General features: G+C 42.6%; 2 protein-coding genes across 2 annotated transcripts in view; both read right to left on the bottom strand.

Annotated features, from left to right (window-relative positions):
* Positions 1-1963: 1963 nt before the first annotated feature.
* Positions 1964-3227, bottom strand: LOC120990680 (oocyte zinc finger protein XlCOF7.1-like). The gene is given in 1 exon segment (XM_040419587.1): positions 1964-3227. A coding segment is annotated over 1 exon segment (1200 nt). The 5' UTR covers positions 3164-3227.
* A 38-nt stretch (positions 3228-3265) lies between these two features.
* Positions 3266-18414, bottom strand: part of LOC120990676 (gastrula zinc finger protein XlCGF67.1-like) — a gene marked incomplete at its 3' end in the record, with an annotated part of 30916 nt that continues 15767 nt past the window's right edge. Inside the window, exon 2 of the mRNA XM_040419586.1 lies at positions 3266-3768. Within this exon, the coding sequence (XP_040275520.1) occupies positions 3266-3768 (503 nt within the window). The remainder of the gene's footprint in view (positions 3769-18414) is intronic.

The raw sequence follows: 18414 nt of genomic DNA, 5'->3' as shown, positions 1-18414 counted from the left end.
CACAGCTGATAGTCCTACTGAATAGACTGTTAGAATTTGTATTATGGCAAGAAAAAAGCAGCTAAGTAAAGAAAAACGAGACGAGTTACAAACTGGTACAGAAGGAGAGAGGGCCCTGCCCATGAGGGCTTACAATCTACATGGAATGGGAGAAGGACACAGTAGGTGAGAGTGAAGTTGGTCATGGCAGTATAGAGGCAGCAGGGTCACTTGTCTGAAGAGGTGGGTTTTTAGGTTTCTTTTGAAGGATTACACATTAGATGAGAGTCTGATATGTTGAGGTAGCGAGTTCCAGAGTGTGGGGAATGCAGGGGAGAAATCTTGGAGGCAATTGTGGGAAGAGGTGATAAGAGGAGAGGAGGTCTTGTGAGGATCGGAGATTGCGTGTGGGGATGTATCGGGAAAGTAGATCAGAGATATAGGGAGGGGACAGGTTGTGGACGGCCATGTATGTATTTGTTAGTATTTTGAACTGAATTCGCTGGGCAGTGGGGAGCCAGTGAAGGGATTGGCAGAGGGAAGAGGTAGAGGAGTAAAGCCTAGTTCACACGAACGTATGGCTTTTATAGTTTCTTGCGGTCCATTTTTCACGGATCCGTTGTTCCGTTTTTGAGTTCCGTTGTGTTTCCGTTTCCTTTCCGTTTTTCGGTATGCCATATACAGTATGCAGTAATTACATAGAAAAAATTTGGCTGGGCATAACATTTTCAATAGATGGTTCAGTAAAAACGGAACGGATACGGGTGCATTTCCGTATGTGTTCCGTTTTTTTTGCGGACCCATTGACTTGAAAGGAGCCACGGAACGTGATTTGCGGGCAATAATAGGACATGTTCTATCTTTCAACGTAACGGAAATACGGAAACGGAATACTTACGGAACACATTCCGTTTTTAATGCGGAACCACTGAAATGAATGGTTTCGTATTTGTACCGTATACGGAACACAAAAAAAACGGTCCGTACACTCGCAAAAAAAAAAAAAAACGTTCATGTGAACTAGGCCTAACAGGGTGAGAGGTGGATTAGTTGGGCAGCAGAGTTGAGGATAGATTGGATAGGTGCGAGAGTGCTACATGGAAGACCACAGAGGAGAATGTTGAAGTAGTCTAGGCGAGAGATGATGAGGGCATCTACAAGCATTTTTGCAGATTCAAAGTTAAGGAAAGCGCGGATGCGGGAGATGTTTTTTAGTTGGAGGTGGTGGAAAGGGCTTGGACGTGCAGTTGGAAGGAGAGGGCAGAATCCAAGGTCACTCCAAGGCAGCGGACTTGGTTGACGGAGGAGAGTGTGCAGCCATTGATCGTGATAGATAGGTCTGTTGGCGGGGGGAGGGGGATTGAGCAAGATGGGTGAATTCTGTTTTATCCATGTTAAGTTTTAGAAAGTGAGAGGAGAAGAAGGATGATATAGAAGATAGACATTGTGGGATTCTGGATAATAAAGTGGTGTTGTCTGGACCAGAGAGGTACATTTGTGTGTCGTCAGCATAAGAGTGATACTGAAAGCCATGGGACTCTATGAGATGTCCCAGGCCAAAAGTGTAAATAGAGAAGAGCTGGGGTCCTAGGACAGAGCCTTGCGGGACACCAACAGAGAGGGAATGAGGCGAGGAGGTGGTGTGAGAGTGGGAGACGCTAAACGTCCAGTATGTGTGGTATGATGTGATCCAGGAGATGGCCAGGTCAGTGATGCCAAAAGATGAGAGAGTTTGCAACAGAAGGGAGTGGTCGACAGTGTCAAAGACAGAGGACAGGTCAAGGAGAAGGAGTACAGGAGTACAGAGTAATATTTTTTGGTTTTGGCTGTGAGTAGGTCATTGGTGACTTTGGTAAGGGCAGTCTCAGTCGAGTGGTGGGGTTGGAAGCCAGATTGTAGCTGAGGGAGCATGAGGAGAGGTGAGAGGACAGTTCCGAATGGACAAGTTGTTCAAATAGCTTTAAGGCATATGGAAGAAGTGACATCAAATCAGCTTCGATCCTGTGTGACTTGTCTGATGTTCCATAAGTTCTGCTTTAGATATAAAACATTTCCCATATTCTGAGCATGAAAACAGCTTCTCTCATGTGTGAGTTATCTCATGTGCAACCAGATTTGATATCTGTTTAAAACATTTCCCACATTCTGAACATGAATAGGGCTTCTCTCCTGTGTGAATTCTCTCATGTGTAACCAGAGTTGATTTCTGTTTAAAACATTTCCCACATTCTGAACATGAATAGGGCTTCTCTCCTGTGTGAATTCTCTCATGTGTAACAAGATTTGATTTATGTCTAAAACATTTCCCACATTCTGAACATGAAAATGGCCTCTTGGCTGTATGATATCTCTCATGTGCAATAAGATATGATTTTTGTTTAAAACATTTCCCACATTCTGAACACGAGTATGTGTTCTCTGCTGTGTGATATTTCTTGTGTGTAACAAGATGGGATTTATTTCTAAAGCACTTCCTACATTCTGAACAAGAGTATGGCTTTTCCATTGTGTGAATTCTCTCATGACTAACAAGACTGGATTTCTGTGCAAAAGATTTTTCACATTCTGAACATGAATACGGTTTTTTTCCTGTGTGACTTCTCTCATGTCTACGAAAATTTGAGTTCTCTGTAAAGCACTTCCCACATTCTGAACATGAATATGGCTTCTCTCCTGTGTGAATTCTCTCATGAATAACAAGACTTGGTTTATCTATAAAGCATTTCCCACATTCTGAACATGAATATGGTTTCTCACCTGTGTGACTTCTCTCATGTCTATGAAGATTTGCTTTCTCTGTAAAGCACTTCCCACATTCTGGACATGAATACGGCTTCTCTCCTGTGTGAACTCTCTTATGTGAAACAAGATTTGATTTCTGTTTAAAACATTTCCCACATTCTGAACATGAATATGGCTTCTCCCCTGTGTGACTTTTGTCATGTTTAACAAGATGTAATTTCTTTGTAAAACATTTCCCACATTTTGAGCATGAATATGGTTTTTCTCCCATGTGACTTTTTATTTTATGTTTAAGAAGATTTGATTTCTCTGTAAAACACTTATCACATTCTGAACATGAATATGTCTTCTCCCCTGTGTGACTTCTGTCATGTATAACAAGATGTAATTTCTTTGTAAAACATTTCCCACATTTTGAGCATGAATATGGTTTTTCTCCCATGTGACTTTTTTTTTTATGTCTAAAAAGATTTGATTTCTGTGTAAAACACTTATCACATTCTGAACATGAATATGGCTTCTCTCCCATGTGAATTCTCTCATGTTTAACAAGATCTGATTTTTGATTAAAACATGTCCCACATTCTGTACATGAGTATGGCTTCTCTCTTGTGTGAATTCTCTCATGTTTAACAAGATCAGATTTTTGATTAAAACATTTCTCACATTTTGAACATGAATACGTTTTTTTTCCTGTGTGACTTCTCATATGTCTAAGAAGATTTGATTTCTCCGTAAAGCACTTCCCACATTCTGAACATGAATATGGTTTCTCGCTTCTGTATGTAGAAATGCCTGAGATTTCTGAAAACTCTTTACCACACTGGAACCTTTTACCCCCTTCCTGACCTGTACTTGTGGTAACAATTTGTGATCGGTCAGGAGAAGGTTCCTCATGATTAGAGGGATTATATAACAGATCTGTACTGTGAAGTCCTAATGGTACATTGACGTTTTCTTCTGAAGAGCACTGCATGATATCTTCATCTTCTGCTTTATAATTTTGTGATAACATGATGTTTTCATCAGAATTCTTACTGGGATTTTCTGTGAAAATAAAAAATTTACATATTTTTTTCCAAACCGCAGAGAAAACATATAACATTACTATTAAGCTGCAAACTGCATTATTGACGCATGAGCCTATCTAATAAATTGGGTAACGTGGTCACTGGATTAGGAACGGTAATGTACTCCGCAAAAAGATTTACTTCATGCGAACGCTTGTTAGCGATTATCTGTAATACATTAGACTTCGTATTAGCCCACTGGATAACGTTACATATTTTCCTCACATTGTCGGGGGCTTCTCTACCAGAATTAAAGAGGGGAAAAATTCTGGTAGAGAGGTGAAGAAACGATTTAGGCGAGTAGACAATATGGAGGTGAAGATTTTCAAATCAATGTTAAGGAGTAGTATTGAGCACAAATATTCGTATAGCGAATTTTTATCGCAAATATCGCCACTTCGAGAATTCTCAAATATTTAGAACATAGTGCTATACAGGGTGGGCCATTTATATGGATACACCTTAATAAAATGGGAATGGTTGGCAATATTAACTTGGGAAATCACTGGAAGAGGACGGGTTCTCTGCGCTTTATTTTAAAAAAATGTAAGATTCTTTTGCCACATTTGAAGAGTTTCTGTGATTATATGGTGCAGGGTGGTCCACTACTTTCAGATCTCTTAACTGCATTAATTACAGTAAACCCTAAACCTGACAAAGATCACTCACTCCTGGGAAATTATAGCTCGATATCTCTCCTTAATAGTGATGAGCGGCAGGGGCTATATTCGAATTTGCGATATTTCACGAATATTTTGTAGAATATTCGTCATATATTCGCGAATTCGAGATTATTTTATCGAATGCGATAAACCGGCAATGTAAAAATCGCGTTATGCGAATTTGTAACATGAAATACAGGCGTGGGTCACTTTGGCTACATTTTTCAAGCTGGTATAAGTTTCCTGAGACTGGAGAAAATGGTTGGCACGGCAGAACATTAGAATAGCTTTATATGCAGATAGAGTCAAGTGCTCCAATATATTTGTGTTTGCGCTAATCGGCAGTGGATTAATCGGCAGTGATTAGAATATTTTTTCTAATAAGGATACACCTTAATAAAATGGGAATGGTTGGTGATATTAACTTCCTGTTTGTGGCACATTAGTATATGTGAGGGGGGAAACTTTTCAAGATGTGTGGTGACCATGGCGGCCATTTTGAAGTCAGCCATTTTGAATCCAACTTTTGTTTTTTCAATAGGAAGAGGGTCATGTGACATCAAACTTATTGGGAATTTCACAAGAAAAACAATGGTGTGCTTGGTTTTAACGTAACTTTATTCTTTCATGAGTTATTTACAAGTTTCTCTTTGTTTACAGCCATTGACATGTCGTCGAGGTTAACACGTGCGGAGCGGATAGAAATTGTGTTGATGTCTGGTGAACGCAGTAACCGGGTCATTGCAGCAGATTTCAATGCAAGACAGCCTACGAGACCACCCATCTCCCATGCTACAGTTAGCAAACTGCTTGCTAAGTTTCGTGAAACTGGTTCAGTGTTGGATTTGCCAAAATGTGGACGCATGAAATCTGTCACTAATGAAGAAACATCAGTGGCTGTCCTAGCTTCATTCAGCAAGAGCCCACAGCGTAGCATTCGCTGCATGTCACTGGAGAGAGGCATTAGTTGAACATCCCTTCGGCGGATATTAGCTACTCACAAATGGCACCCTTACAAACTCCAGCTACTGCAGCATCTCAACGAGGATGACCCAGATCGGCGCACTGAATTTGCAGAATGGGCAAAACAAAAATTGGAACAGGACCCTCAGTTTACGCAGAAGATTTTGTTCAGTGATGAGGCAAACTTTTATGTGAATGGTGAAGTTAACAAACAAAACCACCGCTATTGGTCTGACACTAACCCACATTGGATAGATCCCTCCAAGACTGTTGGAACAAAAAAATTTATGGTATGGTGTGGTATATGGGGTACAAAGATAGTGGGGCCATTCTTCATCATTGGAAACCTCAAGGCCACTGGATATGCAAAATTGCTACATGATGATGTGTTTCCCTCTTTATGCACTGAAGCTGGCACGTTCCCTGAGTTTTTCCAGCAAGATGGTGCACCACCACATTATGGGTGTCAGGTCCGAGCATTCCTAGATGAACAGTTTCCTGGAAAGTGGATTGGTCGTCGTGGGCCAGTTGAATGGCCCCAAGGTCTCCCGATCTGACCCCCTTAGACTTTTATCTTTGGGGTCATCTGAAGGCAATTGTCTATGCTGTGAAGATACGAGATGTGCAGCACCTGAAACTACGGATACTGGAAGCCTGTGCTAGCATTTCTCCTGCGGTGTTGCCATCAGTGTGTGAAGAGTGGGAGAAGAGGGTTGCATTGACAATCCAACACAATGGGCAGCACATTGAACACATTTTATAAGTGGTCAGAAACTTGTAAATAACTCATGAAAAAATAAAGTTACATTAAAACCAAGCACACCATTGTTTTTCTTGTGAAATTCCCAATAAGTTTGACGTGTCACATGACCCTCTTCCTATTGAAAAAACAAAAGTTGGATTCAAAATGGCCGACTTCCAAATGGCCGCCATGGTCACCACCCATCTTCAAAAGTTTCCCCCCTCACATATACTAATGTGCCACAAACAGGAAGTTAATATCACCAACCATTCCCATTTTATTAAGGTGTATCCATATAAATGGCCCACCCTGTATATTCGTTATATCGAATATTCAGCATTTTTTTCCATCTGAACACATGATTCCTCTCTGCTTCTTGCTTGTGGGCCAATGAGAAGGAAGCAATGTCAAGTTCACAACAATACTTAGTGTACCAATCAGTAATCTGTAGTCAAACCTGATAAAAAAAATGTAAGTTGCACGTAGTGCGAAAAAATATTCTAATCACTGCCGATTAGCGCAAACACGAATATATTGGAGCACTTGACTCTATCTGCATATAAAGCTATTCTAATGTTCTGCCGTGCCAACCATTTTCTCCAGTCTCAGGAAACTTATACCAGCTTGAAAAATGTAGCCAAAGTGACCCACGCCTGTATTTCATGTTACAAATTCGCATAACACGATTTTTACATTGCCGGTTTATCGCATTCGATAAAATAATCTCGAATTCGTGAATATATGACGAATATTCTACAAAATATTCGTGAAATATCGCAAATTCGAATATAGCCCCTGCCGCTCATCACTATTAAGGAGAGATATCGAGCTATAATTTCCCAGGAGTGAGTGATCTTTGTCAGGTTTAGGGTTTACTGTAATTAATGCAGTTAAGAGATCTGAAAGTAGTGGACCACCCTGCACCATATAATCACAGAAACTCTTCAAATGTGGCAAAAGAATCTTAATTTTTTTTTAAATAAAATGCAGAGAACCCGTCCTCTTCCAGTGATTTCCCACTTTTCAAGGACATTATGGTTGAGTCTAGTTCCTCATTACTGATGGGGAGATTAAGAGTGGCAGTATCCGAAGGCAACAGTTTTGGAACTGGCAAATGAGCTAAAATGGAAGACACCTCAGAAACAGGAGCATCTGTGGGGTCAGAATACAGCTTTTGGCAAAATGCATGGAATCCTGTCCAATCTTGACAGGATTGGATATCCCAAATTTGATAGAGATATTAATTTGCTGGCAGGTGCAAAGCTGCACTGTAAGCATTTTATCCAGTTTGTTGGCTAATTTATAAAATTTCGCCTGGGTCCATTCATGCGCCTTTTCAGTACAGTATAAGAGGGTGGCATCCAGCTGTAGTTTAACATCACAAATAGCTTAAATAAGATATAGTGAAGGTTGTCTTTGATTAGCTATTTCCAGTCGGAATAGTTTATATTCTGAACCTTATTATGTTTTTTTTTTTTTTTTTTTACATTTCATTGGATTTTTCAAGAAAAGTTGCAGGCAATGAGGACTCATATCATCCTCATTCAACATACAGAAAGTAACAATTATAAAGTAATAGCAATGTGCCTACAATGGAGGCTCCAAAAATGCATCCCCTCCGTGGCCAGATATAAGAACTGTAACCTTGTAGTAAAAGAGGTCAAGCGTAAGTGAGTTAGGAAAAACTTCCACCTTCCCATAGAGCGTCTAATGGACCCTATACACGGGCCAAGAATTGAACAGATCATTACTGTGAACGCTCGTTAGTGATGATCTGATGGTGTGAATGCACCGTTAAATACGCGATGAACGAGAGGAACGCTCGTTGATCAGGTAATTGGATTGTTTGTGCAGCACAAAAAAAATCTTTGTTTCCCGGCGGTAAATTGTGCTGTGTAAACACGATCTGCTGCCAGGAAACAACAAGACAGTATGGGGGAAGAGCGGTGGCATTAGCTGGAGGAGATCGATGTGTGTAAATGCACCGGTCTCCACTGCTAGCGATCAGCAGATTGTTGGGAAGGAACGCTTCCTTCCCGACAATCTGCTTGTACATCATCCCATGTGAAGGGACCTTAAAGAGACACTGACAGGCTGTTAGAGCATATAAAGTGACATATATTCTTCTATTGGACTTAATATGCTTAAAGGGGTTATCCGACTTAAATAAATCTATTCTAATTGCATTTATTGTAGACCAGTGAAAGATTCTTAAAATCACTTTCATTACCTATCTATCAGTTCAGTTCAGGGTCATGTTACACCTGACGTCAGTAACCCTGCTCTGCTGGTGACGTCTCGTTTACAAGCTTTTCCCTGTTTGAGGGAGTGGCCAGGCTGTGTAAACGAGACGTCAGAGCCTCTGGTGCCCTCCCCCCTCCAGCTCTTGTCACTGCCTCGGCTCTGCTATGCGATCACTCATGTGCAGTACACCAGAGCCGAGGTGATCTCTTCTCCAGCAGCACAAGGTATGTTTGTCCCTCCTGCATTCACTGGGGCTAGAGGTGGCAGTTTGTAAACGTTCCCCTCTGCATCTGGGGATCGTTATTACAGCCCCCCCCCCCCACACTAGTACACATTCAACAGCCCCTGGGAAATATAAATAAATTATTGGCCATCATTATTATCATCATCATCATCATTATTCAGCTATATAAAATCCTTATCTGCCACCAATATATGGATTTATCTAAGCAATATCCATATTGAATATATATTTGAATAATATAGATATTGCTTAGATACAGATAATGCTAATGATATTTTCACACTAGCGGCAGGATGTATCCGACAGGCTGTTCACCCTGCCGGATCCGCCCTGCCGCTATTTGACGGTGCCGCTGGACGGATCCGTTATTGCAATTCATTTCTAGACGGATCCGCACCTGGATCCGTCTACAAATGCTGTCACTTGTCACACTGATCGGCGGATCCAGCAGGCACGCAGCTCTGACGACGGAGCTACCTTGCGGATCCGGCGTGGCAAAACAACTGAAGGACGGATCCGCCCTTCCGGGCTGCGCATGCGCAGAACATGAAAACTGTGAAAAAGACTGCAAGAGGGATCCGTCCATCGACATGGCAAGCGGATAGACGGATCCGTTATTGCAATGCATTTCTAGACGGATCCGCACCTGGATCCGTCTACAAATGCTGTCAGTTGTCACACTGATTGGTGGATCCGGCGGGCAGCTCCGACGATGGAACTGCCTGCCGGATCACACTAACGCTAGTGTGAAAGTACCTTGACTTTTAGTCAAGTGGCCGCTCGCTGTGCGCGGCCGTGCTGCGCCATAGCTCCACCACCGTCCCCTTTATAGTCAATGGGGACAGAGCGGCAGTCCAGCGGCACGGCAAAATAGCGGCTGGCCGGATCCGACAGGGTGAACCTGCCTCTAGGATCGATCCTGCCTCTAGTGTGAAAGTAGCCTTAGGCTCCATTCACACATCCGCAAATGGGTCCACATTTGTTCTGCAATTTTGCGGAACGGGTGCGGACCCATTCATTTTCTATGGTGACGGAATTTGGAATTAGTGCAAATACGTCCTCCTTGATATACTGTAATAACAGAAAGAAAATTTTTAGACTAGAAACAAAACCAAACATGAAAGAAATGTATGTAAAATAACATAACTTACACTGTGCAGCTGCAATGTGACAGGGAGGTCTTCTGCCCTGTGTGTGTATTTATTTATTTTTATGCAAAGTGCAGAGCAGGGGGCGGGGAAGGTCAGGTTGTTCACGCCCAGAAATATTCATGAGGCAGAGCTCAGGCTTTGTTGGTACACGCCCCCTCACCTTGTACTGCAGCATGTAAACAAAGCAATGACAGGACCATGAAAAGGTGCAAATATGGGTTTTAACTTGATGAAATCAAGCTTAACCAAATTATATGTATATCCTGATGGATTTTAAGTGTTTTTTTTTTAATTAACTCGGATAACCCCTTTAATTAAACTATACCATTATCACCCCTCGCTGCCTTTCCGTTACTTATAAAAAGTGTTTTTATCAATATGCAAATTACCTTACTTTGTGCCCAAGGGGCTGTCCCTCATTCAGTTCTGTGCCCAGCCGCGCACCAACTGCCGTCTCCTTGTGCCGCCCAGCTCATTAGTATTCACTGCACTGGGCGTCTTTTTTCTCTCGACGCAGTGAAATTCCACAAATGCCCAGTAGTATCTTCTACTGGAGCTGGAGGGTGCCGGGGACCTTATCCGGCGCAGGCACGGAGAGACCAGATGAAGCTGATGCCAGGAAGATAGTACTGGGCATGCGCAGGATTTCGCTGCGTCGGGAGAAAAAAAAGCCGCCCAGTGCAATGAATACTAATGAGCTGGGCGGCACTAGGAGACGGCAGTTGGTGCGCGGCTGAGAACAGAACTGAATGGAGGACAGCCCCTTGGGCACAAAGTAAGGTAATTTGCAAATTGATAAAAACACTTTTTATAAGTAACGGAAAGGCAGCGAGGGGTGATAATGGTATAGTTTAATTAAGCATATAAAGACCAATAGAAGAATATATGTCACTTTATATGCTCTAACGGCCTGTCAGTGTCCCTTTAAGTAAACGCTTTTCTTTGTCTCATTGTCTCCAATCTCTCCAGATAAAAAAAGAGTGGTGAGCCTGGAGGTTAACTGCTGCATACTTGGGATATGAGATGTCAACCAGTCTGATAGCAGACACCTCTAGCTAGAAAAATAACAGCATAAACTATAGGAGGTAGATGAGCGGGTTTTCTGGGAGAGATAAGTGGCCTTTGCTAAGCGTGGAATAGTACTTCCGTTGGACCTAGAGCTCCCCTAAATTTACTGATTTGGTGCACCCGGTCTAAAACCTCCCCCCACTAGGACACAAGTTTAGGGCAGTCCCACAGTCTATGATATAAATTTGTTTGTGGCGTCCCACATCGCTGACAAGAAGTTTTCCTGTCTCGGCCGGTTGGAGATGATATATTGCTCTCTGAAGTATTTTGCATTGTGTCTCGAACCCACATTAGTTAGGTGTTTTCAGAAATCAGCCCATCCAATGAGAATGCATGGAAGGACCTCAGGGAACTGCAATTTTTTTAAACCCATCCTCTGAATGCTATTTCTGGTCGCATGGGAGATATTTCCATAATTGTCCGTATATTTGAGAAATAGATCTAGAGGCAACCCCCAAAAGGCCATCAAAGGGATTGCTCCAGGCTTCCCCCGTAATGTCATTTAGTTTACGAGAGAAGTGTCTGACCTGCCGATGCAGGTATGAGTGATCTCCTTGCAAATTAATTAGGGTCCACAACTCCTGCCTCCACATTATGCCTCAACTCCCCAGGACAACAAATTCCTTTCGCCTTCCGATCCCTAAACAAAATGCTTCTCATTTCAACCTGGAAGTCAGGATTGTTTCAAAGAGGTAAGTGTTTAGAGCATTAATAAGAGAGCTTAAAATATTGGTGCAAGATTTTCCACGTCACCAGGGAATCCCTAAGAAGGACAGACCCCTTTATAGAGGGAGAGTTGCCAACCTTGAAAGAGCCAGGGGCATGAGCCCAGGGATAGGCAAGTTGTTACTCCAAGGTAGTGTTGGAATAAAAGGAGGTACAATGTATCCAGTCTAGGAGATGTCTAAATCGGCAGGCTAAGTCGTACCCTCTGAGATTAGGGAAATTTACACCTTCCTCCTCTCTAGACAACATCCATTTAGATAAGCATATCCTAGGTTTCCTCCTTGGCCAGATAAACTTGGTGAAACTGGAGTGTAAACATTGCACGTCTGCGTTCTTCATCAGTAGAGAAGGGATAGAGAAGCTGTGCAAAGCATGACATTTTGACCAGATGGCATCGATCCTCCATATTCAGAGGTAGTCCTAACCATCTCAATAGATCAGATTGTATCCTATGGATGAGAGGAGAGTAATTCGGTTGGTACAGAGGGTGGCCCCTATTTTCACCCCTAAGTATGTCCCGCTGTCCTGAACTACAGATAAACCAAGGTGACGAACAGAGACAGAGGATACTTTAGGTTTTCTCCCTATCCACAGCAATTCGCATTTAGAGATATTCACACGATATCCAGAATACATTCCAAAATCTCTGAATGCCTACAATATCACCGGGACCCCCATTTCTGGATCTGCCAGAAATAATATATCATCAGTGAACGGGGCTATTTTAACCCATCGGACATTGTCAAAAGTATTTTCAGCATTGATAGTAAACAAGGCCGAGTAGGGCCCAGGCTGGGAACGGCGCCAGGTTTGGTCGAGAACAGACAACACCATCCTGATGTTTGTGATAGCAGACCTCCCCTGTGTGAAGCCTACTTGTTCTGGGCCAAGAAGGGTAGGTATAACATTCGCTAGTCTATCTGCTATAAGCTGCGAGAGGATTTTCGCATCTACATTCAAGAAAGTAAAGTATTAAAGTACGTAGCTTGAAATCTGCTTTGTGCTAGGGTTGCTAATAGTTTGCCTGACTTATTACCATATCTGAAAAGGGTAGCCTCCAGGCCCGAGCTGTAGTGCAGTTCGCGTTGCAGTGTCCAGTTATTAAAAGCCTGCTGTGCTTCACGCCATGCTGTCAACTTCAAAGGAGAAGGAGCATCTCTAATCATGGATCTGACTAACTGACTGGCTGATCTAAAACCCTCCAGGAATGTTTTCCGTCAACCAGAGACATATGCAATAATGGGCACCGTAGAACAGCCTTAGTGGTGTCCCAATAAAGCGAGGGCCGACATTGATGTTCATTATTAGTGGAGGTAAATTCTTCCCACCAGGACTCCAGCAAATGTCTCATCATTAGTACATTTTGAGGGAAAACACCATAAAATGTCAGAGCCTTTCTCACAGGACTCAGCTAGTGTCAAGGAGATTGGGGAGTGGTATTAAATTAACATTGTAGATTTCACTCTCAGCAATAATCTATGCTAGAAATAAAACGTAAACTCTACTAGTAGGATTATGATATCTCCTAAGGGCAGTGGTGGCGAACCTATGGCACGGGTGCCAGAGGCGGCACTCAGAGCCCTCTTTGTTGGCACCCACGCCCTGGAAAAAGTCTATGGGGTACCAATATGCCTTAGGGTACTTTCACACTTGCGTTGTGAAGATCCGGTAGGCACTTCAGTCGCCGGAACTGCCTGCCGGACACGGAAATCCGTGTGCAAACGGATAGCATTTGTAGATGCATCCGGGTGCGGATCCCTCTAACAAATGCATTGAAACACCAGATCCGTCTCTCCGTGTCATCCGGAAAAACGGATCTGGTATTTATTTTTTTGCATTTTTAACCACTTCAGCCCCCCTAGCTTAAAAACCCTTAATGACCAGGCCACTTTTTACACTTCTGACCTACACTACTTTAACCGTTTATTGCTCGGTCATGCAACTTACCACCCAAATGAATTTTACCTCCTTTTCTTCTCACTAATAGAGCTTTCATTTGGTGGTATTTCATTGCTGCTGACATTTTTACTTTTTTTATTAATCGAAATTTAACGATTTTTTTGCAAAAAAATGACATTTTTCACTTTCAGTTGTAAAATTTTGCAAAAAAAAAAAACGACATCCATATATAAATTTTTCTCTAAATTTATTGCTCTACATGTCTTTGATAAAAAAAAAATGTTTGGGTAAAAAAAAATATGGTTTGGGTAAAAGTTATAGCGTTGCGTTTACAAACTATGGTACAAAAATGTGAATTTCCGCTTTTTGAAGCAGCTCTGACTTTCTGAGCACCTGTCATGTTTCCTGAGGTTCTACAATGGCCAGACAGTACAAACACCCCACAAATGACCCCATTTCGGAAGGTAGACACCCTAAGGTATTCGCTGATGGGCATAGTGAGTTCATAGAACTTTTTATTTTTTGTCACAAGTTAGCGGAAAATGATGATTTTTTATATATTTTTTTTTTCTTACAAAGTCTCATATTCCACTAACTTGTGACAAAAAATAAAAACTTCTATGAACTCACTATGCCCATCAGCGAATACCTTGGGGTGTCTTCTTTCCAAAATGGGGTCACTTGTGGGGTAGTTATACTGCCCTGGCATTCTAGGGGCCCAAATGTGTGGTAAGGAGTTTGAAATCAAATTCTGTAAAAAATGACCGGTGAAATCCGAAAGGTGCTCTTTGGAATATGGGCCCCTTTGCCCAACTAGGCTGCAAAAAAGTGTCACACATCTGGTATCTCCGTACTCAGGAGAAGTTGGCCAATGTGTTTTGGGGTGTCATTTTACATATACTCATGCTGGGTGAGAGAAATATCTCGGCAAAAGACAACTTTTCCCATTTTTTATACAAAGTTGGCATTTGACCAAGATATTTATCTCACCCAGCATGGGTATATGTAAAATGACACCCCAAAACACATTGCCCAACTTCTCCTGAGTACGGCGATACCAGATGTGTGACACTTTTTTGCAGCCTAGATGCGCAAAGGGGCCCACATTCCTTTTATGAGGGCATTTTTAGACATTTGGATCCCAGACTTCTTCTCACGCTTTAGGGCCCCTAGAATGCCAGGGCAGTATAAATACCCCACATGTGACCCCATTTTGGAAAGAAGACACCCCAAGGTATTCAATGAGGGGCATGGCGAGTTCATCAAATTTTTTTTTTTTGCCACAAGTTAGCGGAAATTGATATATATTTTTTTTTTCTCACAAAGTCTCCCTTTCCGCTAACTTGGGACAAAAATTTCAATCTTTCATGGACTCAATATGCCCCTCACGGAATACCTTGGGGTGTCTTCTTTCCGAAATGGGGTCACATGTGCGGTATTTATACTGCCCTGGCATTCTAGGGGCCCTAAAGCGTGAGAAGAAGTCTGGAATATAAATGTCTAAAAGATTTTACGCATTTGGATTCCGTGAGGGGTATGGTGAGTTCATGTGAGATTTTATTTTTTGACACAAGTTAGTGGAATATGAGACTTTGTAAGAAAAAAAATAATAATTTCCGCTAACTTGGGCCAAAAAAATGTCTGAATGGAGCCTTACAGGGGGGTGATCAATGACAGGGGGGTGATCAATGACAGGGGGGTGATCAGGGAGTCTATATGGGGTGATCCCCCTCTGTTATTGATCACCCCCCTATAAGGCTCCATTCAGATGTCCGTATGTGTTTTGCGGATCCGATCCATGTATCAGTGGATCCGTAAAAATCATACGGACATCTGAATGCAGCCTTACAGGGGGGTGATCAATGACAGGGGGGTGATCAATGACAGGGGGGTGATCAGGGAGTCTATATGGGGTGATCACCCCCCTGTCATTGATCACCCCCCTATAAGGCTCTATTCAGATGTCCGTATGTGTTTTGCGGATCCGATCCATGTATCAGTGGATCCGTAAAAATCATACGGACATCTGAATGCAGCCTTACAGGGGGGTGATCAATGACAGGGGGGTGATCAGGGAGTCTATATGGGGTGATCACCCCCCCTGTAAGGCTCCATTCAGATGTCCGTATGTGTTTTGCGGATCCGATCCATGTATCAGTGGATCCGTAAAAATCATACGGACATCTGAATGCAGCCTTACAGGGGGGTGATCAATGACAGGGGGGTGATCAATGACAGGGGGGTGATCAGGGAGTCTATATGGGGTGATCACCCCCCTATAAGGCTCCATTCAGATGTCCGTATGTGTTTTGCGGATCCGATCCATGTATCAGTGGATCCGTAAAAATCATACGGACATCTGAATGCAGCCTTACAGGGGGGTGATCAATGACAGGGGGTGATCAGGGAGTCTATATGGGGTGATCAGGGGTTCATAAGGGGTTAATAAGTGACAGGGGGGGTGTAGTGTAGTGTAGTGGTGTTTGGTGCTACTTTACTGAACTACCTGTGTCCTCTGGTGGTCGATCCAAACAAAAGGGACCACCAGAGGACCAGGTAGCAGGTATATTAGACGCTATTATCAAAACAGCGTCTAATATACCTGTTAGGGGTTAAAAAAATCACATCTCCAGCCTGCAAGCGAACGATCGCCGCTGGCAGGCTGGAGATCCACTCGCTTACCTTCCGATCCTGTGAACGCGCGTGCCTGAGAGATCGGTACCAGTGTTTTGTTTTTTTTGTAGCAACCATTGTGGTGTTTATATTCCTGTACAATGCAAAGCATTTTTAAAGAAGTAGCACAGTTGAAGGACACGGTGGCCATTCTTCAAGCTATGCAGGGATCTACTGATCCATGGCTTCAGGCTCAGAATTGTGTAGCAAACCTGATCGGTACCAAAAAATGGCGCAAAAGGAAAGGCAAGTATGCTCTGATTTTTGCTGCTGGGTGGATAGCAGATAAATATCAGTAGATCAATAGTCTTGTAGGCTGAAGTTGAGTTTGGAAGGAGAAGTGGAAGATTTAGAAAGTGGAAATTGTTAAATTGGACTCTTGTCCAGCAGGCAGCTGAAGCTAGCGCTAATTATGAATGTACTGTGAGGTGTAATACTGAGCTCCAAAACAAGAATGAATGTTATCTGAAAGCCTGACGCATGCACAGGGTGCTGTAAGGGAATTGTCTGCTCTCTGCAGGAGGACAGAAGATGAACAGTCTCAGTGCTTATTGCAGCCAGAGTCATTGAAACAACAATGAGTAATGTGTCTGGGATTAGAGGCAATGTATGGGCTGTATGTAAGGAGAAGTCTGAGGACTGTGGGTCACATAGTGGATCCGACTCAGGGATGGAGATGGACAATGTGTCTGACCCTGGAGTTGGAAGTGTTAACACAATGCCAGAAGATTCCACAGATGAGTCCGTGGTAAGTGGACTCAATACAGATGATAGTAGTGTGGGATCTAGTCATGCTGGGATGAATAATATTGTGCAGCAAGTCAGATCGCCATTTGCCCATGCCCAGAGAAGGTATTGTGCAGGGAGACAAGCTATTAGTTGTTTTGCATGCAGGAAAATTGGGCACATTGCACGATATTGTGACGTTGCTAATGGCAACAGACACAGGTATGTTAAGTACCCCAGAACCACACCTAGAAGTAAAGTGGTTTATTCAGCAAGGTGGGGTAATGGTCCCAGACACGGTTCTTTGCAAAGGCAGAGAACCCAGGGACAACCAAGATCATTGATCAATGAAGCAGATTTTAAATCTCAATATGAATGGTTAAAATGTGAAAATGTGAAGCTCAGAGAGGAAAGAGATCGGTTCCTGGAATTTAGTAGAGTTTCTAATTTTTGTGTGCCAGAGAAGGGTAAATTAAGGTCTTTATAAACCATTTTAACGCTAAGACCCAATTTAAATAGATTTTTCCCTTCCCCTTAAAAAAAAACGGGTTTTGGGACCTTGTAATGTTAAATCCTGTTTCTTTGGTAAAATAAATCTGAAGCTGGTTTGGGGCTGGGCAAATTAACATTTCACTGACTGTGTGGGTAGAAATTCTCCTGCTATTTTTCACGGTTTGAGGTGAACCCTCCAAGACATTGATTTGTTAATTCAGTCCTATACAGTTGTACGTTTTCCAAAGGGTTTTTGTTTTTTGTATGTGAGGTTTGGTTTTAAGTTAACATTTACTGAATCTCAATGTAAATAGCAAGACTTCCTGTAAATCAAGTTTTTTTCAGTTTTTCCTTTTTACTAACCCATTTTTATTCTTAGTCTATTATTCAGTTTTTCCTTTTTCATATTTTGGCGCTTTTCTCTTTCTTTTTATCTCTCTCTTCTCTGTAGATTTGTTTGGGAGTACTGGGGGTCTTGTGATATTGTGTGGGAACTACTGTCTGAATTCAAGGGTTGCTGCTGAGCGAGAGGTTTTTTATCAGTCACTGCAAAAATGGCTTTGTGTGCTGTTCAGCTTGACTATATAGAATCATATTGGCAAAGGAAAGTGAGTTGGAGAGCTTTTTTTAAGGAGACAAGGTGGTATAGATCACCCGGGCATACCAATAGCTGTGTGAGTAACCCCTTTCCCCACAGGAGTACTGTGTGTTTCCTGTGCGCCCCTCATCCCCGCAGAAGGTACTGTGTGTTCTCTGCATGCCCCCTTTTTCCACAGGAGTACTGTGTGTTTCCTGTGCGCACTTTCTACTCCGGGTCAATTGGAAGCCCTATCCTGTGGTCAGTTCACTATTCAGAGCCAAAACCCAGGCTGGTATATCTCATTAGGAGACTCTGATGGTCGCGGCGTGTCGGTGAGAGCCCTTTTCCTCACGCTGCTACTCCTTTTCCTGAGGTCTAACTAGGATGAACGGAGTCCATGTGTCGGTGCCAGAAACCCTAGGGCAACTCAGAGGCGAACGAAAGGGAGTAGCA

The sequence above is a fragment of the Bufo bufo genome, chromosome 2 (genome assembly GCF_905171765.1).
Source record: "Bufo bufo chromosome 2, aBufBuf1.1, whole genome shotgun sequence".
In the NCBI taxonomy this organism is placed as follows: domain Eukaryota; kingdom Metazoa; phylum Chordata; class Amphibia; order Anura; family Bufonidae; genus Bufo; species Bufo bufo.
This window is presented reverse-complemented; position numbering and strand designations above follow the sequence as displayed.